General features: G+C 42.6%; 1 protein-coding gene across 3 annotated transcripts in view; it reads right to left on the bottom strand.

Annotated features, from left to right (window-relative positions):
- Nucleotides 1-102: 102 nt before the first annotated feature.
- The window catches only part of MPP2 (MAGUK p55 scaffold protein 2), a 56,667-nt gene continuing 29,055 nt past the window's right edge, over nt 103-27,714 (bottom strand). Inside the window, exons 1-12 of one of the 3 annotated variants that reach the window (XM_073683244.1) lie at nt 25,601-26,066; nt 24,510-24,598; nt 24,157-24,309; nt 19,138-19,287; nt 18,806-19,033; nt 17,533-17,664; nt 16,998-17,082; nt 16,797-16,865; nt 16,138-16,299; nt 13,951-14,153; nt 13,745-13,873; nt 103-3,997 (exon numbers count right to left, since the gene is read on the bottom strand). In XM_073683244.1, the coding sequence (XP_073539345.1) occupies nt 3,821-3,997; nt 13,745-13,873; nt 13,951-14,153; nt 16,138-16,299; nt 16,797-16,865; nt 16,998-17,082; nt 17,533-17,664; nt 18,806-19,033; nt 19,138-19,287; nt 24,157-24,309; nt 24,510-24,598; nt 25,601-25,646 (1,623 nt within the window). In that variant the 5' untranslated portion in view covers nt 25,647-26,066 and the 3' untranslated portion in view covers nt 103-3,820. Of the gene's footprint in view, nt 3,998-13,744; nt 13,874-13,950; nt 14,154-16,137; nt 16,300-16,796; nt 16,866-16,976; nt 17,083-17,532; nt 17,665-18,805; nt 19,034-19,137; nt 19,288-24,156; nt 24,310-24,509; nt 24,599-25,600; nt 26,067-27,714 lie in introns of those variants that run through there. The other 2 variants (XM_073683242.1, XM_073683243.1) reach the window with 2 other exon arrangements.

Here is a 27,714-nt window from a genome sequence, read left to right as displayed (position 1 = left end):
TAAAATATTAATGTAATAATCCTAATCTGTAGAATTTAGTGAGAGATTCATTTTAAGGACATTTCTGACTCGCCACTAAAAGAAAAATATCAATACGCTTAATTTTATTCATACGTTATTCATACGTTTATTGTTATCATTAGGTAAAATTATTAGGTACAATTACATGCTCTGTTAATTATATATATATGTATATATATATATATATATATATATATATATATATATATATATACTGGCAGTGTTGCGCTGTGAAATTATGTAGTGGGTAATATTAGTTTAGGTCTGAGTACAGAAAAGAAAGTACATAATGAATACATAGGAGAGCTGCAATATCAAATGGTAAAAAATGAAAAATTATATTAGCAAAAAACAAAGCATATTCTTCTGGGGTGGGAGTCACTGGCACAAATACAATAGTCTTTTTGACTCCTCGTCTTCTGCATTGTCCACAACTGTGTTTCCCATACGTGGATCTGTAGTTTGGGCAGTGATTGACAGGTCTACATTGAAACTAAAGGTTATTCTATAATATGTTCCTCCTTTATCCTTCACTGTTTTCAGGTGCTCTTGTGTTGGGAGACCCCTTTATTTGTGTTGGTGAGAATAATGTTTTGTATAGCTCATGACAGTGAGCTTCAACCTTTCAATACAACAACAGCACCCATAAATCAATGGTGAATTCTGCCCATTTATTGCTTAAAAGGGTTACATGTGGGTGGAAAAATTGTCCTGCTTTATTTTCCTAAAAACAGCGCCGCTCTTGTCCATAGGTGGTGTATGGAATTGCAACAAAGAGGAATTTACTAGAAAAGGGCTGAGCTGCAATACCAGTAACAAGATGCTTTTCAGCAATAATCTCAACGTTGAGGAATCTATCTACAAACATATCTGATGTTCTGTCCTCTAACCATATTGCTGTACAACCATAACTAATTTACAGGGCGTGATTAGGATAGTACAGGTGCTATTGTTGTTAATGGCCCAGGTAGATAACTCTTAAAAGGAATCTGTCAGCAGGTTTTTGCTATTTAATCTTAGAGCATCATGATGTAGGGGCAGAGACCTTGATTCCAGCACTTGCTTGTCTGATTGTTGCAGTTTCAATAAAATCAGTGTTTTATCAGCTGGAGATTACCACTAGATGACTAGTTGCCTTCTGCCCTGCAGTCCTGCTGCTCTATATAAGTTCGCCCCCACCACTGATTGGCAGCTTTCTGCCTATGCACAGTGTATATAGAAAGCTCCCAATCAGTGGTGTGGGCGGGGTTATACACAGCTCAGCCTTCAGAGCACTGCTAGATCTACAGCAGAGAAAGCTGTGACTTTATCAAAACCACACCAAGCACACCGACACAATACGTCATGCTGCTCTCAGATTACATAGTAAAAACCTGGACAGATTTACTTTAAAAAAGTGGTCCACACTCCCCTATCAGCCGTCCACCATTCACAGCAGGGGACAAATAGGCCTCCATGAAAGTGCATGTGCTCCAAATGGCCTGTTTCATCTTCCCTATGAGCATGTCAAGTATAATATTTGGACTTAAAGGATGCATAAAAATCCTATTACTCCCTTTGTCTCCCCACAGCTTGTGAATAGTAGAGTTACATGATCTTTAGGTCACGTTCACACGTTCAGTATTCGGTCAGTATTTTACATTAATATTTGTAAGACAAAACCAGGAGAGGAACAATCAGAGGAAAAGTATAATAGAAATGTCACCACTTCAGGATTTATCACCCACTCCTGGTTTTGGCTTACAAATACTGATGTAAAATACTGACCAAATACTGGACGTGTGAACGTAGCCTTATACTAATTAATAAGAACATTACACCCCAAAAAAACACCAAATGTACATAATTGGGCACAATATGAAGCGTGGGGAATATAAAAAGGTGACCATGCTCATTTGTCTATACAGGGTCCAATTATTTCTAGTGATGGTCCTCCTTATATTTGCTAATAAAAATTCAAGTGTCCTCATTTTCTATCCTGAAAAAGTACCAGAGTTTAGATAAATATTGGTTATGTCTAAATAGCTACCTACAATGTAGGCTTGAGGATGCCATGTGGTGTATCTAGCTGATGGACTTCTTTCCTTGGATCTAGCTTCTCCTCGTCATAATAGGACTTTAACTAAATATCATAGGGGAGATTTATTAAAACTGTCTGAAGTAAAATAGTCTATGTTTCCTATAGAAACCTTCATTGAACCAGCCTTGTTTAAGAAATGAAAGCTAAACTCTAATTGTTTGCTATGGGCAACAAAGACAGCTTTTCTTTTGGACACTTTTGATAAATGATATATTTCCATAAACGTGTGCAAAAAAACTCTGGACAATGAATCATTTATTTTTTTTGTACAAAATGTTTTTGAATTCTCACAGAATCATCACTATAACAAATGCTTTTAATAGACAGTAAAATAGCTCATAGAAGTCAGTCTTCTGTCTCACAAGACATTATATATCTATAGAAAAATAATGTTCAGATTGTAAAGTTCTACAAAGCACATCAAACAATTCATCTAATGCTAATACTGAAACTTTGTAGAAGAACTTGCACCAAAACACATAAAGGAAAGGGGAGAGGGTGATCACCTTTAAGGTACGTAGACTCTTGTAACTGAATGTGATGTTCCCCTTTAATTATGGCTTGGACAGGGCCATGCAGAGTCAGTTTGTGGTTCATGTTACTTATCTAGACATCCATTGAAGTTTCATAGTTTTAAAAGGTTTGTCCAGAATGAAAAAAGGGTGTACTTTTTTTTTCTAAAACATCACCTCTCTTGTCCACAAACTAAGCATTGAAAAAACAAGGAGACCCTTTTCTAATCCTGGACATCACCTTGAAGAGTCAGACCCATCTGCTTTTACACAAGAAGGTGGTTATCTTATACCAATGCAACTAGAGATCAGAAGGTTTTATTCCACCATGGCCGTATAATAATTGATGTAACTGGTTGAAAAGGCTATCCAGGATTATAAAAACATGGCTGCTTATTTCCAAGGACAGCGCCACACTATTATACCTCAAATCCATTAAAGTGAACAGAGCTGTGCTGCAATACTACACATAACTTGTGGTCAGGTGGTATGATCTTGCTTTGGCAGAAGATCTTTGAAATCTCCTGTAAAATCACTTCATTGCGTGGATGTAATTACGTTTTCTCCAACTGACCCCCTAGTAACTTACTACCCAGTGCATGAACAAGCCTTGCAACCAAGGATAAAAGACATTAAGTTATAAGGCCATGTTTTTGTCAGTTACAGAGGACTCAAGATATTGATAGCCTTCTACCAGTGGTACCTAAAGGATCTCTAAATGAAGATATATTTACCGAAGATGGAGGACATTTGGACAACTCAAGTCTACTTAATTCTACTTACTCATCAGTTATAGCTACATACAGATGTGTCTTAGCACACCTTTCTTCATGGCTTGAGACATCCCGAGATGAGTGGTGGAAGATGACCAGCTTTGAAAGATGAAATCCTTTTTGTTACACAGAGCTTGTCATATTGTGCCACTCGTATTGGGATATGTCACGTCAAGAGTAAGAGTAAGGAAGAACACACTGCACAGTGTGCAAATATTTTCCTTTTTGGTCCACTTAGTCCTTTTGAAGATGAGGGAAAGGGAAGGAATGAAAGAGCACTTTGACACAACTGAACAAGTACAAGGTGTAGGTACATAGAAGGAATTAAGGAAAATCAAGTTTTTGGGCTAAAACCCAGGAGGTAATCAGAGCGACCATCCATATTGACAGGCTCCAGGAATGTCTAGGGTAGGAATGTGTAGGCAGTTAGGGATCTAGTAGACCCAGCTGACGGGAACCCATTGGGGTTCTGTACGCAGTTTCTCCAGAGCCACTTGAAGTTCTTGAAATGTTTCATCCAGATCAGAGTTGACAAGACTGAGATCAAAATAATGGCCATAGGCCTGATGAAGACGTTCACTCTCCTCTATGATGCGCAAGAGTTCACCATCCTGGAGGGAGAAGGTGGTTATATGAAAATGTTTTTTGTTATATTTGGAAAGGTTTGAAAAATGTTGTAAAGTAAGAATACTTTCAAAGATTGAAGTTTTAACAATTTGCTTTTAGCAATTAGCAATATGAACAAAAGAGATATCTAAATCAAATCAATATTTGGTGTGTGACCACCATTGGCCTTCAAAACAGCATCAGTTCTTTTAGCTAAACTTGCACTAAATCGGGGATTTTATAAGATTACACTGTGTTCCAAATTATTATGCAAATAATATTTTCTCAGATTTTCCCAAATTACCTATATGAATTGCAGTCATTGTAATTTTCCAGTCAAATAACTATTAGAGTACAATTGAAAGGTTTTTGTACAAACTGCCTATGATAACAGTATATTTTTAAAAAAATAAAAAACTCAAACTGCACTCAAAATGCATGTTCCAAATTATTATGCACAGCAGAGTTTTCAACCTTTTCATTTTAATAAAGACCAAAAAAATGGTCATTTTTGAAATTATAAGCATTAGCAGGTTATTACAAATTGAAATCAAACAGTTTTCAACTCAAAACTTTATTCTAGGTGATGTTACATTTGCACATAGGACCCCTTGTTCGAAAGGAGCTTCTGAACTCTCTCGTCCATTGAATTTGTCAGGTTTTGGATGGTTTCTGCTTCAATTGTTTTGCATGAGGACAGAATACCCTCCTAGAGCTGTTGCTTAGATGTGAACTGCCTCCCGCCATCATAGACACTCCTTTTGATGATGCTCCAGAGGTTCTCAATGGGGTTGAGGTCAGGGGAGCATGGGTGCCACACCATAAGTTTGTCCCCTTTTATGCCCATAGCAGCCAGAGATGCAGATGTGTTATGTGCAGCATGCGAGGGGGCATTATCATGCATGAAATGATCTCGATGGTCCAGATGGATGGAGTGGAGGATGGCTGGTTGATGGACACCCCATGTAAACACGGCTACAGCGCTAACAAGTAGGAGTTGGAGTAATGTTTTGGGCTGGAATCATAGGGAGAGAGATTGTCGGCCCTTTTAGGATCCCTGAAGGGGTAAAGATGAACTCCATAATGTATGTTGAGTTTCTCAAACAGCACTTCCTTCCATGGTTCAAGAAGAACCGTGCATTCCGCAGCAAGATCATTTTCATGCATGATAATGCCCCTTCTCATGCTGCACATAACACATCTGCATCTCTGGCTGCTATGGGCATAAAAGGGGACAAACTTATGGTGTGGCACCCATGCTCCCCTGACCTCAACCCCATTGAGAACCTCTGGAGCATCATCAAAAGGAGTGTCTATGATGGCGGGAGGCAGTTCACATCTAAGCAACAGCTCTGGGACGGTATTCTGTCCAAATGCAAAACAATTGAAGCAGAAACCATCCAAAACCTGACAAATTCAATGGACGAGAGAGTTCAGAAGCTCCTTTCGAACAAGCGGTCCTATGTGCAAATGTAACATCACCTAGAATAAAGTTTTGAGTTGAAAACTGTTTGATTTCAGTTTGTAATAACCTGCTAATGCTTATAATTTCAAAAATGACCATTTTTTTTGTTCTTTATTAAAATGAAAAGGTTGAAAACTCTGCTGTGCATAATAATTTGGAACATGCATTTTGAGTGCAGTTTGAGTTTTTTATTTTTTTAAAAATATACTGTTATCATAGGCAGTTTGTCCAAAAACCTTTCAATTGTACTCTAATAGTTATTTGACTGGAAAATTACAATGACTGCAATTCATATAGGTAATTTGGGAAAATCTGAGAAAATATTATTTGCATAATAATTTGGAACACAGTGTATAGTCAGATTTATGAGTAACAAATTATCCAAACATGCATTAACTCAAATAGAAACAGCTGTGTAGGAGTCTTAAAACTGGTTGAGGAACAATGAGACTCTACTTCGAAGGTAAGGCTTTGGAAGACAGTTTCATGTCACAGGTCATACACCGTGGCAACTTTGGGCACAGCAACAGGACACAAGCTAATTATACTGCATTAGCAAGGTCTCTCATAGGCAAATATTTGAAAGCAGGTTGGGGTTTCAAAATTTGCTGTTCAAACTCTTTTAAAGAAATACCAAAAAAGGTCAATGTTGAGGGCAGTAATCGCAGTGGTTGGCCAGGTAAACTTAGTGCAGAAGATGAAAGACACATCATTAGTGATGGGTGAGCACTAAAATGCTCGGGTGCTCGATGCTCGGGTGAGCAAATTGGAATGCTCGGGTGCTGGACCCGAACAGTGAGCCCAATGAAAGTCTATGGGAAACTCGAGCATTTTTCAGGCGGCTCCACCCGGCGGTCTGCAGAGGGCCTAAAAATTGCCCAAATCGATGGGAACAGTGCTCAAATGACATGGGAACAGCATGGGGAAGACCCCTGGAAGCATGTCTGACTCCGAGATCACTGCTGTGAACAACGTTGTCAGAGGTATTACGCCATTTTTACGAACTCACAATAAAACATACAAAAACGAAACCAAAATGGATTTTCCTGGGAAATATGTTAAGGGACATCCTTTCCAGGGTAATGACTTGTACATAAGGCAAGATAAATAACCAAAAACAAAAATACTCCTCCACATCTTGGGCTATGTCCACACGTAGCGTTTTTGATGCGTTTTTGCACTTTTGAATTGCTTTTAACCGTGACAAATGCATTCACCGGGAAATGTCATTTTAACATTTTACAACCTTATCTGGCCAAGTGGTGTGTGAGACATGATCAGACACATCCTGTTTGATTTATGAAGGAGGGACTCTGAAAGTCACAAAGCCTATTTTTATAGGGCCATCAGGTGGCCTTTACTATTCTTAAAGGGCCAGCAGACGGCCCTCACTATTCTTAGAGAGCCATCAGCCGGCTATGCTTTGTTGTTTCCATTACTAAAGAGTGGGTCTCCTATACTGTTATTGCGTATGCAGTGAGTGGCAGGTCTGCCCAAAATTTGGACGCACCCCAATACCCCTTTGAAAATTTGGATGTACCCCAATATCCCTTTGAAGAGACTTAGAGGAGGGCCTCCTGAAAACAATGTTCCCATTATTAGGAAGTGGGTCTCCCATACTGTTTGCCTATGCAGTGAATGCAAGGGCCGCCAAAAATTTGGACCTACTCCAATGCCCCTTGGATGAGACGTAGAGGAGGGCCTCCTGAAAAAAAATGTTCCCATTATTAGGAAGTGGGTCTCCCATCGTGTTTGCCTGTGCAGTGAATACAAGGGTTGCCAAAAATTTGGAGGCACTCCAATGCCCCTTGGAAGAGACGTGGAGGTCAGAGGGCCTTCTGAAAACAATATTCCCATTATTAGGAAGTTGGTCTCCCATTGTGTTTGCCTATGCAGTGAATTCAAGGGTTGCCAAAAATTTGGAGGCACTCCGATGCCCCTTGGAAGAGACGTAGAGGGCCTCATGAAAAAATGTTCCCATTAGTAGGAAGTGGGTCTCCCATTGTGTTGGCCTACGCAGTGAATGCAAGGGCTGAAAAAAAATTGGAAGGCACTCCAATGCCCCTTGGAAGAGACGTAGAGGGCCTCATAAAAAAATGTTCCCATTAGAAAGGAGCGGGTCTCCTATACTTGTAATGCATGCACTAAGTGTATGGGCTGACAAACAGTTACCCCTGGGGGGTATACATGAATATACTGTATAAAAAAAATTTTTTTACGGGCATCATAAACACCCTTTAAAAAAATTATGTGGGTGTTGCACCACAGACCACGGTCTCCCTGGTGATTTAGTGGTGGAGGATGAGGATGAGGAGAAGGAGGAGGAAAAGAGCAAATAGCCAAAATCAAGAAGCGTATATGTAGCACCCTGGGGGTTCGGTTGCTACAGAGGTATTGCATCTCTTCCAGATGTGCGATATCTCACTCTCAGGTAAGGATGGAGTGTGGACCAGGACCCCGACACCTGCATGCATTACACCACATGTCCGGACGGCAGGGCGACCGATATGCTCCAAGTAGAGCACGACAGTTCCTGTCCCTGGCTGGAGTGGGGGGAGGGAACACCTAGTAGAGGGGGAACCCGGTATTGCAGGAGCAGGGAGGAAGCAGTTCCTGGGTGTACCTAGAGGGAGGTACAAAAGGTGGGCACCATCTTAGTTCAGGGAGAAGTCGGTTCAGTAGAGTCAGAGAGAAGATGTGACAGAGCAGGACTCTGTGGAGCTCTGCTCTGGACTCGAGTCTAGCCAGTGAGACCCAGTCAGCACTGAAAGGAGAGAGAGAGAGAGTGGGGGAGAAGAGATGAAGAAGAGCGGAGGAGGCTCCAGGAACACAGAGGAGAGAAGGGACCCCAGGGGTGTGGACCGGCTAATAGCCACCATACGCCAACATCTACCTGAGTAGTGGGGTCAGGCCAAGGGGGAGACCGGTCCCCGAAACTAGTGGAGGCGGGGAACTACCCTCAACTTGAAACCGGAGGCTGTGACATTTTATATGGTGCAGCCCCTCGCTACACCCGCTAGGAAGGCACCACATAGGGTCAGGGAAACTGGCGCCGAAGTTTACCCAGAGAAGGCCCGAGGCAGCCGGACAGAAGCGTGGTCACTGGTGGGGTATGACAGGCCAGAGGAAGGACACAAGAAGGGGGTCCTGCGAAGCACTCCAAAGTTATCTGAGAGTTGGCCGATCCCCCTCACCTGGTGAACATGGTGCGACGCGGGAAGTTACAGCCGGCCGGAGTAACGTGGAGTAACGAACTGTGAGTAAAGATCCTGGAGTGCATTACAGAGACTCTGAGTTATTATTCCCGCGCACCATCACCCCCATCATTCACCTACACGGCCCTGGGGCTACACTCTTCCCGTGGGGAGTTATACCATCCCTGTGCTGCTCACCAACATCAGCCCCAGCGGTCTGCCCTGCAGCGGCGGTTCATCCTGACCGCAATCCACGGGTGGCATAGTCAAACATTTGAAAATAATGAAAACCATATCAATAGACTGCCACTGGTTTGACCACCCTGAGCCACGGGACCGGGTCATCGCCACGGTGACTACAACCCCCAGCATCCCACCAAAGGCCCGGTTCCGGGTTCCCCACGCGGCCCAGGGGGCGAGTCATATACCCATGTGTGGATGTGAAAAGGTGCATGGGAATACACCTCCCAAAAAAAGACAATGGATTTGAGTTTATGTGACGCTGCTATCATTCGGTGGTGTTGAGAAGTCTAGCCCAATCCAGCCCTTGTTCATTTTTATAAGAGTCAGCCTGTCAGCATTTTCAGTTGACGGGCGGATGCGCTTATCAGTTATAATTCCACCAGCGGCACTAAAAACCCGCTCTGATAAAACAGTAGCGGCAGGGCAGGCCAGGACCTCCAAGACGTAGAGAGCCAGTTCATTCCACGTGTCCAGCTTGGATACCCAATAATTATAAGGCACAGAGGAATCACGGAGGACATTGGTACGGTCGGCAAGGTACTCCCTCAGCATCTTCCCAAACGTTGCACTCCTTATGAGAGTATCCCGCGCCTCAGGGCCTGTGCGATGGGAAGGGCTCAGAAAACTCTCCCAGAACTTTGACAGTGTTCCCCTGCCTCTGCTGGATTGGAGTTGTGTCTCTCTTGGCTGTACTCCTTGGTTGTGCAACGAACTGTAACCTCTGCCTCCAGTGTTTTCAGATGGAAATTTTTTTAATAGTTCTGCAACAAGGGCCTTCTGGTACTGCCCCATTTTTGTAGACCTGTCCCCCTAAGGAATAAGAGATATAAAGTTCTCCTTGTAGTGTGGGTCTAGAAGTGTCACCAACCAGTAATGACTGTCATCCAAAATTTGGAGAACGTGAGGGTCATGAGAGAGCCAGCGTAACATAAACTCAGCCATGCGTGCCAGACTGCTAACAGGCAAGACTTCTGTGTCCTCACCAAGAGGACAACTGACCCTGCTCTTCTCCTCCTCCACCTCCTCCTCCCTGTTCTCAGGCCATCCATGCTGAACAGATGGTATGACAGTTGTGCTGGTAGTACCGTCTATAGCGCATGAAACTAGCTCCTGTTCTTCCTCCTCCTCCTCTTCCTCATTGTCACCCAATCCACGTTGGGATGAGATGAGGCTGGGCTGTGTGTAATCACCCCGTATGGTTCCTTGCTCTATCTCATCGTGCTCCGCCTGCAATGAATCCTCTTTGATTGTGAGCAGAGAGAGTTTCAGAAGACAGAGAAGCGGGATGGTGACGCTAATTATGGCATCATCGCTGCACACCATCTTGGTGGAGTCCTCAAAGTTTTGGAGGATGGTGCAGATGTCTGACATCCATGTCCACTCCTGAGGTCTTATGTGTGGAGTCTGTACTGAATACCGATGGCCTTGTTGATGCTGGTAGTCAACAATTGCCCTCTTCTGCTCACAAATCCTTCCCAACATCTGCAGTGTAGGGTTCCAACGTGTGGGGACATCACATACCAGTCGGTGAGCCGGAAGCTGCAAACACTGCTGAAGTACGGCAAGGGCTGCGGAAGCTGTAGCTGACTTTCTAAAATGAGCACACAGGCGGCGTACTTTGACAAGCAGATCCGGCAGCTCTGGGTAGGTTTTGAGAAACCGCTGAACCATGATGTTCAGCACATGGGCCAAGCATGGTACATGTGTGAGCTCACTTCGTCTCAGAGCCGCCACTAGGTTCCGGCCATTGTCACTCACGACCATGCCTAGCTGTAGGTTCAGCGGTATGAGCCACAGATCTGCCTGCTCTTTCTGAGCTGTCCACAACTCTTCAGCATTGTGCAGTTTGTCACCTAAGCATATTAGCTTCGGCACAGCCTGTTGCCGCTTGGCTGAGGCAATGTTGCAGTGCTTCCAGCTTATGACTGATGCGGTCATTTTGGAGGTGGAGGCTGAGGAGGATGAGGTGCAGGAGCTGTAGACTGTGCGGGCAATCTTGATTGACCTAGGGATCCACAATACTCGGTGTCGGGAGGATGTGTTCCGTCCCAAGCTCCGACTGGGTCCCGGCTTTCACTATGTTAACCCAGTGTACCGTCAGCGAGATGTACCTTCCATGCCCACAAGCACTTGTCCATGTGTTCGTGGTTAGGTGGACTTTCCCAGTAACTGCATTGTTGAGGGCACGGCTAATGTTTTGGGACACATGCTTGTGTAATGCGGGGACGGCACACCGGGAGAAATAGTGCCGGCTGGAGACCGAGTACCGAGGGACGGCCGCCATCTGGTTGCGGAAAGCTTCTGACTCCACGAGCCTAAAAGCCTCTCCTCGCTCTGCATGTCTTCCTGCCAGGTTGGGTCAGTTACTATATCATCCACCACCTCGTCTTCCACTTCCGCACCCTAGTCCTCCTCCTGACTTTCTGGCAATTGTGTCTCATCATCGTCCACCTCTTGTGACACTTTCCCACCGTTGCCTTCATGTGACCGTGACTGCTCAAATATTTGGGCATCGCTACATGTGATCTCCTCTTGCCCCGCTTCATGTGGACCAGGCGAGAGGCATTTTCTATAAATGGAAAAGTGAACAGCTCTTCGGAGTGTCCAAGTGTGGGATCAGTTGTCTCCGGGCACTTGGCATGGTGGGAGGAAGGAGATCAGGGTGAGGAATATGTGGTCCAGACTCACGGCTACTGAGACTTGACCATGTGGAAGAAAGGGTGGTGGTGGTGGCTAAGTGACTGGAAGCATTATCTGCTATCCAACCAATCCAACCAATAACCTTTTCACACTTCTCTGTGTTCAATAGTGGTGTTTTGCGGTCCCCTATTAATTGGGACAGGAATGTCGAGCGACAAGATGTGGGTGTTTGTTGTGGCACAATTGTCAGCGCAATTATATGTGATCCATGTGACGGACAAACCACAGTTTTAAATAGCTGGCCTGTACGTAACTATTTTTAACAGCGCCGACATCGTGTCAATAAGTTTGCTGACACACTGCAACAAAATTTCAATGGAGGCCAGAAATGGCAATATTTTCAGCGCAATTTTATGTGATCCGTGTGATGGACAAACCACAGTTTTAAATAGCTGGCCTGTAGGTAACTAATTTTAACAGCGCCGACCTCGTGTCAATAAGTTCACTGACACACTGCAACAAAATTTCAATGGAGGCCAGAAATGGCAGAATTCTCAGCGCAATTATATGTGATCCGTGTGAGGGACAAAGCACAGTTTTAAATAGCTGGCCTGTACGTAACTATTTGTAACAGCGCTGACCTTCTGTCAATAAGTTAGCTGACACACTGCAACAAAATTTTAATGTAGGCCAGAAATGGCAATATTTTCTTCCGCTGCTTGGAATTCTGGGATCCGAACACATCTGGATGGAACAGGATGTGAAGACATTACAAGGTAAGTATATTATAGATGTGTAGGATGTGATAACGTAGGATAGCATAGGGCAAGACATAGTTTAGGGTTTAAGACACAAAATAGGTAGCATAGATAGAGACTGTAGCTAGATAGTGACGTTAGGGTAAGATAGTGTTAATGTCCGGGACTAGCCCATAGTGGGAGGAGCTTTGTATTAGGTAATGAGACCACTTCCTGTAGTTAGGCAGATAGGCACAAGTTCAAGTAGAAGTAGGAAGTGTCTGTGAGCAGTGCTGCTGTTGTGGGGGAGCTACAGCAAAGGAGACTAAGGGACAAAGGAGTAACACGACCTGGAACTGACCAAAGACGAGACAGAGTGGTCTTCCACCTTAAAGGGGTCCTTGGATAGGATGACTTGTCATGAAAAACCTTGAGCTTGCAAAACAAAGAAGGTAATGGACCTAAACAGTACTGAGTTTGTGGAAATAGTGGGTGATCCTGAGCAGTAGATCCAGGGTGGCAGTTGTGGAAGAAATAGGATGTGGAACTGCTGAGCAGGTAGAGAGGCTTGCTGATCAGGACTGTGGTGACAAGCTAGGATGTGACGAATTAGGGCGCAATAGTGTGCTTCACCGGCCCTGGAGTAGACTACAGTGGAAAGAGACTGTGTGTGTGTGTGTGTGTGAAAATGCTTTGTACCCGCTACCCCTTGTACATAACCTTCACCAAGTTACCGTTCAGTAAAGACTGTTTTAGAATGGGAGTCTCCTTTATTGAACCTTGAAACCTATGGTACTGGCCAGCCAACACCATTGGCTACAGTCAGCCCGCACAGAGTCAAGGCCCTCACAGCATTAACATCATCACCCAGACAGGACCCTCTCTTTCTTGTAGGGCGCCGGGGCGTCACAGGAGAAGACGAGCGCCTCGCCCGCGGCTACCGCGCCGCACTACATTTGCAACAACTTATCTTCAAAAAAAAAATTGAATTCAAGTGTACCTATAGGAATTAATGCTGTTTTGAAGGCAAAGGGCAGTCACATTAAATACTGATTGGACTTATATTTCTCTTTTGTTCGTTCATTTTTAGTTTTGTTAATCCATAAAAATGAACTACTAACACTTCCATTTTTTTTTAAAACATTCTAACTTTGTAGCATTTATGTACATTTATTATTTTGCTTCTGTGCGTCTGTCCATATGATAACACATCTTTCTCCTGTGCTTCATTAGCACAGGGCCTTTGTAGGACAATGGACCGCCTAGTAACCAATCAAATCTCATACTTTAGACACAATATGCTTTTACAAAATTTAAAGTTTGGTAAACTATAAATACATTAAAGGGGCTTTACTCTATGTATTCTGGTACTTCTCCTTTCATTTATGGACAATGTATATGAGTATTATCCATAGAGATATTTTATTACATGTTTGTGATTTCATGTACAGAGCACATAATGAAAATACTTACTGATAGCTGCTTAGCTGTCAAACCAGCCTCCACTGCACCCATATTATTGGATTTAAGGGTTTCAAAATCTGGAGCCCCAATAAAAACAACATATGGTACAAACTCAGCAGTTCTGAGGACTTTCACTGCCTGTAAAAGAAAATCAAACATCAGATAGACTGATAGATTGATTAATCCATTGATAGATGGATACATAGATTCCTCACCTGTGGATTTACATCCAGTACACACATTTTTCCTGATGCCACCACTTCCTGTATGGAGCTGATCTTTGTACCATATAGATTGCCTTCGTATTCTCCATGTTCCAAATACCGTCCAGCCTTTATGTCCTGCTCCATTTCAGCACGAGAAACAAATGAATATGACTGACCGTCCCACTCTCCTTCTTTCCTCTTTCTAGAGGTGTCTGCAAGAATAGATATGAAAGATTGTTTTAAATGTCTGTAAATTTGGAGATTTTACTTTTTGCTCTTTGATTTCAGATGTTTTCAATACTTTCATGCAGGCAATGATATATCTGCTATAAAGTCAAACTACACTATAGTTCTAGGAAGGGAGAAATAGTACCAATCAATTCCCTAAGGTACTGATTTCCTATTCCATTTCCTAAATAATATTATCAGTGCATCTGGAAATGAAAAGGGGGAGTTGATAGCATAAACCAAGACATGTAGCAACAGAAGGAGCAATTATTTTTTTCTGAAAATATTGGAGCATGTGAAAGAAAATATTCAAGTGAGAAGAAGCACACAGTTAATGCCTAACAGAATGTCTGCAAGGGAACACTGCCATCTGCAGGTCAAAGACAATAGAGAAAGTGAAAGCAGAAAGAATTGCATGAGTAGGAACCCAAGAGTGAAGTGCATGTTCCCTCGGGGAAAATATTGGAGAAGACACCAGGTCAGATGATAGCTGTGGCACAGTTAGTAATTATAAAAGGCACAGGAGGGCATTGAAGGGGAGGATTTGGTGCCCGAACCTGTAGGAGGACGGATGTGCGGTACAGCGAGCTGGCTTATAGCCGCCATTACGAGAGACCATTCCCGAGTAAAGGAATCGAAAGGCTAGACCCAAGTGAAGACCCAAGAGAGACCAGACCCAAGTGAAGACCCAAGAGAGACCAGACCCGAGTGAAGACCCAAGAGACCAGACTCGAGTGAAGACCCAAGAGAGTCCAGACCCGAGTGAAGACCTGAGAGAGACCAGACCCGAGTGAAGACCCGAGAGAGACCAGGCCCGAATGAAGACCCGAGAGAGACCAGACCTGAATGAAGACCTGAGAGAGACCAGAGCTGGGAGAGCTGAGCTGAGTGAGCAGAGTCAGAGTTGAGAGAGACGACTAGGCCACAGTGGAGGGACGTTTGTGTGAACTGTCACTTCTAGTGTAGACGTACGGTACAAAGTGTGAACCGGTGCCATGCTTCTGGGAACGTAGGCGGCTAGTGTGACAAGTGTACCAAGTAACTCACCAACCTCTGACTTACGGCCTAGAGGGTAGTATTATCGACTCCAGCTAGGGCCTGTGCGATGTTGTGCTTTACCTAGAGAGTGACAGCGGTGACAGGCCCAGTAGTGACAGTGACGCCCTTTACGTTGGTTTATTAGGACCAAGACATCACTGACGATAGCAGTTATTTAATGGTAATAATCTAACTATTGTGTGTAAACAGCATTGTGTCAATATCCTGTTCATCTGAATTACTGTATTCTTCTTGTAATATAACTTGTTTCAATTTCACTGTTTGGGCTATCCCCTGATATTGTGCGAAGCCACGCTTTATTGTGTTAATTGATTAATTAGTTGATGGTTCAAATACCACTGTCTCCTCATTGTCTGTTAACACATAAATTCAGAACGAGCGCTGCCTAAACGCAGCTGGCCTGTATGAGCTTGCGCACTGACACTGTCTGTGCCCTGCTGTGTGCACATGTGGTGGCAGTGCGCATTCTCCTCCATGGCTTCTCTCTGCTAACTCCACTCGCTAAACTAATATATCTGGAAGCAAGTGACGTCAGCATAGAGTAGCCAGAGTGGAGAACACGCCCGGCCACTGAGTGCACGCTAGGCCGAGCAGAGACTGTGTCAGTGTGCACGCACATACACTACAGTCTATGTAGTGGGAAGCGAGTGCTGTCAATTATAAGCAGGGGACGCACCCAACAAACAAAATGAAGAGGTCTAATGGTGTACCACACTCTTGGCCATGCCAATGGTGCACCCAAGCCCCCTCAGTTGTGTATGAATTAAAAGTCTTTTTCTCAGCCACTGTACCTGTAACAGGTACAATGCTAGTATGATTTTTAAAGCTAAGTCACCTATATCATGGTATAGCTTGTTGAAAAAGTATTTTGGGGGTGACAGACTGCGGTTAAGGTGGTAATAAACTCACAAGGTGTGGTGGTGCCGTATCGCAAGGAGTCTGAGGTGAGCAGTTTGTTCTTTAGACTTCTCCTTCCCACTCCCTGTGCACCAATCAGAATCAGGGTCTTTCTTCTGAACGGGGGCATCTTTGCAACCTCTTCATATATGAGAAGTTCATGGCGGTCAAACTCTGTAGAAGAAAATGGTATCAGGTTGCAATGGACAATGGTCCTGACTGCAGCAATAAACCACATAGTGATAACAAGATGCAACAACTTCACTGGTAGCTTAGGTTTATTCTTTTTTGATACTGCTCAGCCTTCCGCACCCCCCATTTGGAGTGAAAAAAGTTACAATGCGCATCTCCCTCTCTCAGGAGGACCCGGTGTGTCCATGCATTACTTAGAAAGCCTATCGATATCAAGGCAAATTGTGTAATGCCTTATTTCTCCTGTGGAGGTGCTGCAGGAGAACTGCACACCTTCTACTGCATTGTACTGCAGATTACAGGTGATTGTTTATTGTGAAAAAAACATAATATGAGGGGCAAGGTCTACCTAATCATTTTAATCAAAGAAAAAAGACTCCTTATTAAATTCATTATTTCAGTATTTTCTTATGGTCATTTTAGACACTTGCCTGCTTGAATATTTTGGATCACTTGGAATATTTTAGAAAATATTTTACCTGCATTCTTGGTGGTAACATACATGATTCTCTTCTTTTTCTTCCCTCCCATACTTCCACAAAGGGCACCTAGGAACATATTTTTATATAAAGCAAATATGAGAAATTCCTGGGACTCATTCAATACCTACGACATTGGAAGTACGGTGACACACTTGTGACAATCTATAGGCTACTCACTGGAATTTGGGCCTAGCTCACCATCTCTTTTAACAAAAGCTTTTCTCTTCTCCTCCAGTAACTGGCTAGGAATGAGACCAGCGGTTCCTCCCTTTACAAGGCATGCCTGAAAAAAGAGGGACGAAATCAGGAGAAAAAAAATTAATTATGGAAATAACTAAAATGATTTTTGTGACACTTTCCCATATTGAAGGGATTGATTCGATCCACATCATGACTATGAATGACCAAATAAAAATAGGACAAGTGGCAGCCCTTTTAGCCCTGCAACAATAATCCCTGAGATCAGCACATGGGAACTAAATTTTGGGTTTCAAGAATAGGGCTGGTAATTACACAAGGCATATCATAGAGGATGCCAAGACACAATTGTTTAGGGTTGGCCATGGCAATCTACGCAATTGTTCAATAGACATGGACAGTGACCATGTTGCCCAAGGATACAACATACACTTTTTATTAGTATATTGTGATAATGTAGATTAGATATTTAGAGAGACAGTGAAATTAGAATAAGAATAAGATGATATGGAGAAAAATGTCCCACACGTCTCACCTGCCACCAGTTGGGGTCTTCCTGATTGACAATCTGCAGCAGGTCTCCTGCTTGGAAAGCCAGACCAGCCTCTTTACATGGAATCAGACTGTCATTGGAGGGGTCATAGCTGAAGTGACATTTTACAAATACCTAAAAAACAACAACACCATGTTATTCTTTACTACTTACCTATATTCAGATAACATCTATCTATTTTTCAATGGAGCTGAGTTGTAATACCAGTCACTTTGGGGGCTCCGTTTGTATTACAAAAAGTATTACGGTAACTTCCTTTTTTTAAATCTTAGGCAGCTAATTGAAAAGGAATTTCCTTAGCCTACAGCATTGATTTCTAACCTGTGGCTCTATCAACTGTTGCAAAATTACTATTCTCAGCATGTCCTAACAGCTGCAACTGTAGGCTCTCAACACCTGGATTGTTGTGTTGAGCGAGTATGTTTTGTTAACCCTTTCGCCGAGTATGCTCGGGCGAGCAGCGAGTATTTATAGCTGCTCGGTGTTATGTTTGAATCGCTCCCGTGTGCATGATTTGCGACTGTTTGATAGTTTTAATATATGTGAGGAATGTCTATTTCTTACACATTCCTCACATGTATTAAAGCTGTCAAACAGTTGCAAATCATGCACGCGGGAGTGATTCAAACATAACACCGAGCAGCAGTAACTACTTGGTGCTCGCCCGAGCATACTCAGCGAAAGGGTTAACAAAACATACTCGCTCATCACTACTGGATTGTTTTGGGATTATTGGTGGAGAGTCTAGAGCCCCCCTGAACAGATCTGATAGTCAACTAATCCTGCCAAAAGTCTGAAATTATTATATTGGGGGATATTTGTTATCAAACAACAGTACAATTCCTTCATTCTGCTAATCATTGAGGTTCTGAGGTTGGATTTGGACATCACAAGGAAAAATGAGGCACTGCTTTAGGGAAAAAAAATGTTGAAAAGTCGTAATTTTTGTCTTTTTCTTGCCAGTTTCACCCAGCTCCACCAAAATGAGCAGAGCTGAGGCGAAACGGGGGCATGATGACACAGTGTGTCTAATTCATAACGAGCTTTGGCTTACGCCAGAAACGCCAGAAATCTTATTCTAGTCCCTGGCTACTTTATTATTAGTTGTGTGCCACTCAATGAATCAGGCGCGTCTGACTCCAGCACACGTTCATTAAGGCCGATGTGAAGAACACTGGTCTTGATGAATCTCTGGGCCTTTAATTTTCAAAATCTCTTTTATTTAATATTAGAACTAGTCCCTCCAGTGTGGTACCTGCCGTAGAGGATGTTGTTCTTGGTAGCTTGGAAGTATTTTCAACACCACACTGCCACTGGCTTCCCGGAGCATTTCTTGCAGGGCCTGAGGGTCACTCCCCACTTCACGACCATTCACCTCTCTGATGACATCTCCCACATGTAAAAGACCTTGTTGGTCAATCACACCACCATGTAAGATCCTGGCAATCACCAATTCACCACCTTCCACACGGAAAGTCACTCCCTGGTGACAGGAGACAATAACAAAAGTGACAAATGCAAGGACAAAAGCACAAGTCATCTTAATAATAATGGAAAATACCCTGGCAGCTTTGCTTTCCAATTTACCAAATGTTCTCCTGCATTCTTTCTTACTCCAACCATACGCACTGCATCGGGTGGAACTGGCTGGTTGCTCAGAGTGGGATCCATGAGAGGACTAGCAGGAGGGGTCTCATAATTTTTGGATGCCACTGAGTCATGAGTTTGCAATAGAGACTGGAGAAGAAGAAACATAAATGCAATGTAACTGTCAATATCATATCAAGTAAAAATTCACCTTTGAAGAAGTTATCTTTTTAGAGTCAAGTTTTTCATTGACAGTACAAGCAGCGAAGTGGAGCAGAAGGAATATGGCACTACTGTCACTAAACAATTGATGGCATCACAGTGATTGTACCAAACTGACCCCACATTCTTATCTGAATTTCTAATGCTATTCATAAATCTTCTCAGTCTCGTTTTAATTTCTTACCATTTTTAAGATCTATTAGGAAGTTGCAAAACTTTCCTATACACCAACTAAGCAAATAAACTTTTATTCGTTGGGCTCGCTAACATTACCATATAAATCGGGCAAGTGCAATACGAGGAAACAATGCAATGCACTCTGAGCAATGTTAATAAATGAGTCAGTGCTCATCTGCGAGTTTTTTCTCAGCTCGGATAGAACTGAGAAAAAAATCGCAGCATGCTGTGATTGTTCGCAAAAATGGTTTCGCACTCGCCAATGCAAGTCAATGGGTGCAAGAAACCCTACATTTCATCAGCCAAGTACAGTAAATTCACAGCTTGAACCGTCAGAATAGATAGATAAAAAGATATCAGTGACATATATAATAAGCGCTTTTGCGTGTGTACTTTTCTGTACTTGTATTTAGCAAATAAATAAATTTATGTAAGAAAAAAAATGCCATAGGGTCCCCTTTATTTTTAATAACCAGCTAAGTGAAAGCTGTCAGCTGGGAGCTGGTGTTATTATTCTGGGAAGGGAGCAATAAACATGGAGCTTCCCAGGCTATTAATATCAGCTAACAGCTGTCTGCGTAGCCTTTACTGGTTATTAAAAAGGGAGGACACAAAAAAAATTATGTGGGGTCCACCCTATTTTTAATAACCTGCAAAGGCTAAGCAGGCAGCTGCAGCCTGATATTAATAGGCTGGTAAGGGGCAATAATAACACTAGCCTTCAGCCACCCCAAAAATTACTGCTGGTTTTCACGCTGCAAGCAGTGATGTCAGTAAGGTTACCGCAGTTCATTGGCTGTGAACTGCGATAACCTTCCTGATGTCAGCTCTCGTCACAGCAGTTGGATTCACATGGTACTGTCAGTGTTTTCCAGCTGCCGTGGTGAGTGGTCACATTACTCTTGTCACCGCTCACCACAGCATCCAGATGTAGCAGACTCGATGATCGTTGTTGATCATTCTGATTATGGATTTATTGTTGACCCTTTTGGATTATTTTATTTTTGAATGGTAATAAATGAGTAAAAGATGGTCGGGGAGTGTTTTGTACAATTAAAGGACTTTTCTCTGTGTGTTTATTTCTTTTGACTCCGGGGTTAGTAATGGGGGTGTCTCTCCATTACTAACCCCTGGGCTTGATGTCAGCGGACATTGCACAGCTGACATCAACCCCAAAAACATTACCCCAATTGCCAGCGCAAGACGGCAATTGGGAAGAGCCGAGGCTAAGCGCCAGAATTGGCGCATCTAATGGATGCACCATTTTTGGGGCGCCTGAGGGCTGGGGTTATTAGTCTGGGAAGGGGCCAATATCCATGTCCCATTCCCAGCCTATTAATTTCAGGCTGCAGCTGCCTGCTTAGCCTTTGCTGGTTATTAAAAATAGTGCGGACCCCCCTTTTTTAAGAACCAGTAAAGGCTACACAGACAGCTGTGAGCTGTTTTAAATAGGCTGGGAATCTTCACGTATATTGGCCCCTTTCCAGAATAATAACATCCCCCAGCTGTCTGCTTTCCCTCAGCTGGTTATTAAAAATAAGGGGGACCCCATGCCATTTTTATTCTCTTATTTATTAGCTACATACAAGCACAGAAAAGTACACACACAAACCACTAATTATATACCACTGACATTTACTTCTATCATCTATCTATCTAATCTGTATATAAGATTGCTTTATTAGTTAGAAAACTAGCTTGAAATGACATACAGTGGGGAAAATAAGTATTTGATACACTGCCAATTTTGCAAGTTTTCCCACCTACAAAGAATGGAGAGCCCTGTAATTTTTATCGTAGGTGCACTTCAACTGTGAGAGACAGAATCTAAAAATACAAACCAGAAAATCACATTGTAAGATTTTAAAATAATTAAGTTGCATTTTATTTCTTGAAATAAATATTTGATCACTTACCAACCAGCAAGAATTCTGTCTCTCAAACCTGTTAGTTTTTCTTTAAGAAGCCCTCCTACTCTGTACTCATTACCTGTATTAACTGCACCTGTTTGAACTCATTACCTGTATAAAAGACTCCTGTCCACACACTCAATCAATTACACTCCAACTTCTCCACCATGGCCAAGACCAAAGAGCTGTCTAAGGACTCCAGGGACAAAATTGTAGACCTGCACAAGGCTGGGATGGACTACAGGATAATTGGCAATATTTTGCATTCTGTGCAAATCTGGGTGTGGCCTCCTTTCCTAGAGCTGGACAACACATTTAAAAGCTCCCCTTGGCTGGTGTTCCTAGTTTGGGACCGGAGCCTCAGTCTACCCTTATTCACACAGAGGTCAACTTTGACACATGGTAAGGTTTTTAATATTAGACAGAGTAGGTTCTACCCCGAACGGATTCACCTTGTCGCTGGTGGGATAGCTTTCATACTATTTTTGATCAAAAACAGTGTTACTAAGAACTAGTGTTGAGCAAGTATGTTCTGTTCCGAGTATGCTCGGGCCGAGCTCCAAGTATTTACAGCTGCTCGGTGATATGTTTGAATCGCTCTCGTGTGCATGATTTGCAACTGTTTGACAGCTTTATTACATGTGAGGAATGTGTAAGAAATAGACATTCCTCACAAGTATTAAAACTGTTAAACAGTCGCAAATCATGCACACGGGAGCGATTCAACCCTATCACCGAGCAGCTGTAAATACTCGGAGCTCGGCCCGAGCATACTCGGCGAAAGGGTTAACAGAACATACTCGCTCAATACTACTAAGAACCCTATTTTATTTAAATGCACTTGCTTTTTATTTATTTACAGCTGGGTTTATTTTCATTTTGCTTCTTGTAGGTTTTTTAGGATAATAGGCAAGCAGCTTGTTGAGAAGGCAACAACTGTTGGCACAATTATTAGAAAATGGAAGAAACACAAGATGACTGTCAATCTTCCTCGGTCTTGAGCTCCATGCAAGATCTCGCCTCGTGGGGTAAGGATGATTCTGAGAAAGGTCAGGAATCAGCCCAGAACTACACGGGAGGACCTGATCAATGACCTGAAGAGAGCTGGGACCACAGTCTCAAACATCACCGTTAGTAACACACTACGTCGTCATGGATTAAAATCCTGCAGAGCATGCAAGGTCCCCACTGCTCACGCCAGCACTCGTCTAGTCCCTTTTGAATTTTGCCAATGATAATCTGGATGACCCAGAGGAGGCATGGGGGAAGGTCATGTGGTCAGATGAGACCAAAACAGAAATTTTTGGTTTCAACTCCACTTGCCGTGTTTGGAGGAAGACGAAGGATGAGTACAACCCCAAGAACACGGTCCCAACAATGAAGAAGAAGGGGGGGGGACATCATACTTTGGGATTGCTTTTCTACAAAGAGGACAGGATGACTGCACTGTATTAAAGAGAGGATGGATGGGGTCATGTATCGCAAGATTTTGGCCAACAACCTCCTTCCCTCAGTAAGGGTATTGAAGATAGGTTGAGGCTGGGTCTTCCAGTATGACAATGACCTGAAACACACAGCCAGCGCAACTGAGGGGTGGCTCCGTAAGAAGCATTTCAAGGTCCTAGAGTGGCCTAGTCAGTCTCCAGACATGAACACAACAGAAAATCTTTGGAGGGAGCTGAAACTCAATGTTGCCCAGTGACAGCCCCGAAACCTGAAAGATCTGGAGAAGATCTGTATGGAGGAGTGGGCCAATATCCCTGCAGCAGTGTGTGCAAACTTGGTCAAGAACTACAGGAAACGTGTGACCTCTGTAATTGCAAACAAAATATTAAGTTCTGTTTTTTAATTGTATCAAATACTTATTTCATGCATTAAAATGCAAATTAATTATTTCAAAATCATACAATGTGATTTTCTGGATTTTTTTAAGATTCTGTCTCTCACAGTTGAAGTGTACCTACGGTAGAAATTACAGACCTCTCCATTCTTTTTAGGTGGGGAAACTTGCAAAATCGGCAGTGTATCAAATACTTATTTCCCCACTGTATTCATATGTGATGCCCTTTCCTTCCTATCTGACCTGGTTTTGGTCTTATGATTACACATGAAAGGAACATAGCATGTAATGATCCTTTAAGAAGAAGCTTAAAGCGGTTCTCCAGTAATACGAAAAAATAAATAACCAAACAAAATGTCATTAAAAATAAATTCCTGACTATATTTAACAGATCCAAATCATAATGCCTAGGCATGTACCATAATCACTTTAGAATTAAAATAATCATCGCCTTGTTACACTGAAAGAAACCTATTCTAAAATGTATTTTGGACACAGTTCTGTGAGCATGTGCAGTAGGAAGTTCTTCCCCATCCCTTCATGTTTAGGAAGATGTGCTATCAATAAATAGACTGATTTCATACTGAAGATACCAGGGGTGCTGAGGTAAGAAGATGCTGCTCACACTGGTGTCCTCCCTGTCAATCTGATCTAATACAAGAGATACTAGGGGTGCTGAGGTAAGAAGAGGCTGCTCACACTGCTGTCCACCATGTATTTGTGATTTAATATTGGAGATACCAGGAGTGCTGAGGTAAGAAGAGGCTGCTCACACTGCTGTCCACCATGTCTTTGTGATTTAATACTGGAGATACAAGGGGTGCTTATGTGAGAAGAGGCTGCTCACACAAATTCAAGTTTATGTGCTACCTGAAAATGAGGTTCTTGCAGGATCTTCTGCAGCTCAGCTGCTGCTCCACTTGGGTCCCTCACTCCAGCCATGTCCTGGAGAATCTCCTGCACCAGCTGAAGGTTGTTCTCCCTCACAGCCTCCAACCTGGTCTCTTCCATGCGTTCATGAGCCTGTGGTAAAAAAGGTGATTCATATCAAACTGTGCATGCAAACAAGATTCTTTCTATCTACAATAAAAACGGAGGTCTTGACACTAAATGTACATTACAAAAGTTTGTGTAAAACTAAAAAACAACATCAATCTAATATTTTTTATATTTTATTACTTTGTGCTTTCACTTTGCTTTGTTTCTTTAAAGGAAATAATTACCTGTGGACTCTCCATTATCCCTTTAAGGAAGATTAGGTCCAGATCAGAGGATGGAGGGAGATCAAATGGCTGCATAACTTGCTGCATGGCTGTAATATAGGAAGTGAAAAGACATATCAAGACACATTCTCCACAATGACCTTAGGTAAGAGGCTAAATTAGATAAAACAACAACATTGGAGACACCAAGAGACATTTAAGAATTTTTCTTTGCCTTACAACTGTATCTTAAAGACATTGGAAGCCATAATGATTTTTGAGAAATATATTAATGGCAGAGACATGAGAAGGTTCATGCTGTCCATTCTCATCAACCTCTGAATATGGAAAAAGGAGGCTCAAGAACATCAATGAGCTTTGTACCTAGAAGATGAGTTACAAGCCTGGAGAAGAAATAGGTGCAACTAATGTATATTATAAAATGAAGAATTTTCAGTAACAAGTGTTGAAAGCGGTAAACGGTTTCTTGTTGAAAACGGATCATGACAGAATTGTGGAGGTCACCAGTTGGATGTTTAAATACATGTGGCATGTATTACTGATGGTGCGTCCTACGGGAATTGTTTTAAGGTGATGTGAAGAAAAGTTGAGACTGAATGTCAGCCAGGTGATGGTATGATGATGTCAGCAAGGTGATGATATGATAATATTAGCTAAGTGATGGTATAATGATGTGACCAAGGTGATGATATGATGATTTCAACCAGGTAATCATATGATGGTCTCAGACGGGTGATGTTATAGTGATGTCAGTCAGGTGATCGGATGATGGTGTCAGCCAGGTGATGATATGACGATGTCAGACAGGAAATTATATGATGATGTCAGCCAGGTGATGGGATGATGATGTCAGCCAGGTGATGATATGACGATGTCAGACAGGAAATTATATGATGATGTCAGCCAGGTGATGGGATGATGATGTCAGCCAGGTGATGATATGACGATGTCAGACAGGAAATTATATGATGATGTCAGCCAGGTGATGGTATGATGATGTCAGCCAGGTGATGGTATGATGATGTCAGCCAGGTGATGGTATGATGATGTCAGCCAGGTGATGGTATGTGGAAAGTATGTGGAGAAGTTACCTTCTTTTGGAGAAATAGACTCCATTGTAGACTCCTTGGAGCACATAAGACCACTGATTATGGTGCCCTGTTCCCCTCAGGCTTTTCTTCTACAGTATGTGCTTCCACTATTATTCAGCTGCACCCTCCCTATTCCATTCCGGCTATATTTCCTTTTATCTTTTGCCGTGCCTCTGCTCCCATCCCTTCCCGTCTCTTCATGTCACCGCCACATCAGTCTGACTGAATTAGGGCCAGATGCAGTGGATGACAAGAGCAGGATAATGACCCGAGGAGCCATGGGTAGCAGTGGTCATAGAAACCAACTCATCCATATACAACCATTCTGGGTATTCTACATGGGGTTAATAACTAATAGGACTGCTAAACCAGTAGAATTTCAGGGCAGAAGGCTCGCAGCATACTGGTTGGCCAGGGCCAAAAGGTGCAAATATTATGGTCTGGAAGGGAAGGGGCGATCGAGTGGGTTTTCTACATCAGTGTCTGCCCACCGCTTGCTATTGCATTACTGTAAGACCCCTTTAAGCCTCGGCACTTTGAACATCACTCTCTAGTTTCCATAGTAACTGGAGGATTACATAGGATGGGTACCAGCTTGGATGCTGCGATGATTAACCCTTACACCACCCAAGCATTATATACTCTCCTGTCAATTAATTTATTATAAACCTTTAATTTCATTTATTATAATTGCTGTAGTTTCGCCATCTCTATACATAGCAGCTCCTGCTACATGTGAAAAGACGTGACAAAAAAACAAACAAAGTGCACATATGATACAGGGAGCAGATCCAAAATCTGTATCTACTCCGCTATAGGCTGCAAGTGACATGATGGTGGTAAATGTGTGAAATGTGACATGGCTGATCTCAATAGAAACTGCAACAATTAAATAGGGCAAATGTAATAATATCTTAGAGGGTCCGTCTCCGCCTCCTGTGTGAGCAAGGGGGGTTGTCACACAACGAGGCTGCACACAGTGACATTCACACAGGAAACATCGGAGGGGAGACAGGAGATAATTATAAGCTTCAGAGATGCAGGAAGCCACAAGCAGTGACATAGGGTGAAAGAGGCAATTAGGAAAACAGGAGAGATGGATACAATGTAGTGTAAAGGGAGAAAGATAATAAGTATATATATATATATATATATATATATATATATATATATATATGATAGATACACAGAGGGAGGTTATATGTAGTAATAGATGGAGATATAGGGAGGTTATATGGATTAATAGGAGGAGATATGGGGAGGTTATATGGAGTTATAGGAGGAGATATAGGGGAGGTTATATGGAGTAATAGGAGGAGATATAGGGAGGTTATATGGAATAATAGGAGGAGATATAGGGAGGTTATATGGAGTAATAGGAGGAAATATAGGGAGATTATATGGAGTAATAGGAGGAAATATAGGGAGATTATATGGAGTAATAGGAGGAGATATAGGGAGGTTATATGGAGTAATAGGAGGAGATATAGAGAGGTTATATGGAGTAATAGGAGGAGATATAGGGAGGTTATATGGAATAATAGGAAGAGATATAGGGAGATTATATGGAGTAATAGGAGGAGATATAGGGAGGTTATATGGAGTAATAGGAGGAGATATAGGGAGGTTATATGGAGTAATAGGAGGAGATATAGGGAGGTTATATGGAGTAATAGGAGGAGATATAGGGGAGGTTATATGGAGTAATAGGAGGAGATATAGGGAGGTTATATGGAGTAATAGGAGGAGATATAGGGAGGTTATATGGAGTAATAGGAGGAGATATAGGGGAGGTTATATGGAGTAATAGGAGGAGATATAGGGAGGTTATATGGAGTAATAGGAGGAGATATAGGAGAGGTTATATGTAGTAATAAGAGGAGATATAGGAGAGGTTATATGGAGTAATAGGAGGAGATATAGGGAGGTTATATGGAGTAATAGGAGGAGATATAGGGAGGTTATATGGAGTAATAGGAGGTGATATAGGAGAGGTTATATGTAGTAATAAGAGGAGATATAGGAGAGGTTATATGGAGTAATAGGAGGAGATATAGGGAGGTTATATGGAGTAATAGGAGGAGATATTAGGGGAGTTATATGGAGGTTTAAAA

Source organism: Phyllobates terribilis, unplaced genomic scaffold (genome assembly GCF_046119375.1).
Source record: "Phyllobates terribilis strain yellow unplaced genomic scaffold, ASM4611937v1 Scaffold_5__5_contigs__length_657084704, whole genome shotgun sequence".
Classification (NCBI taxonomy): domain Eukaryota; kingdom Metazoa; phylum Chordata; class Amphibia; order Anura; family Dendrobatidae; genus Phyllobates; species Phyllobates terribilis.
The sequence above is the reverse complement of the archived record's forward strand: the minus strand, read 5'-3'. Positions and strand labels throughout refer to the sequence as shown.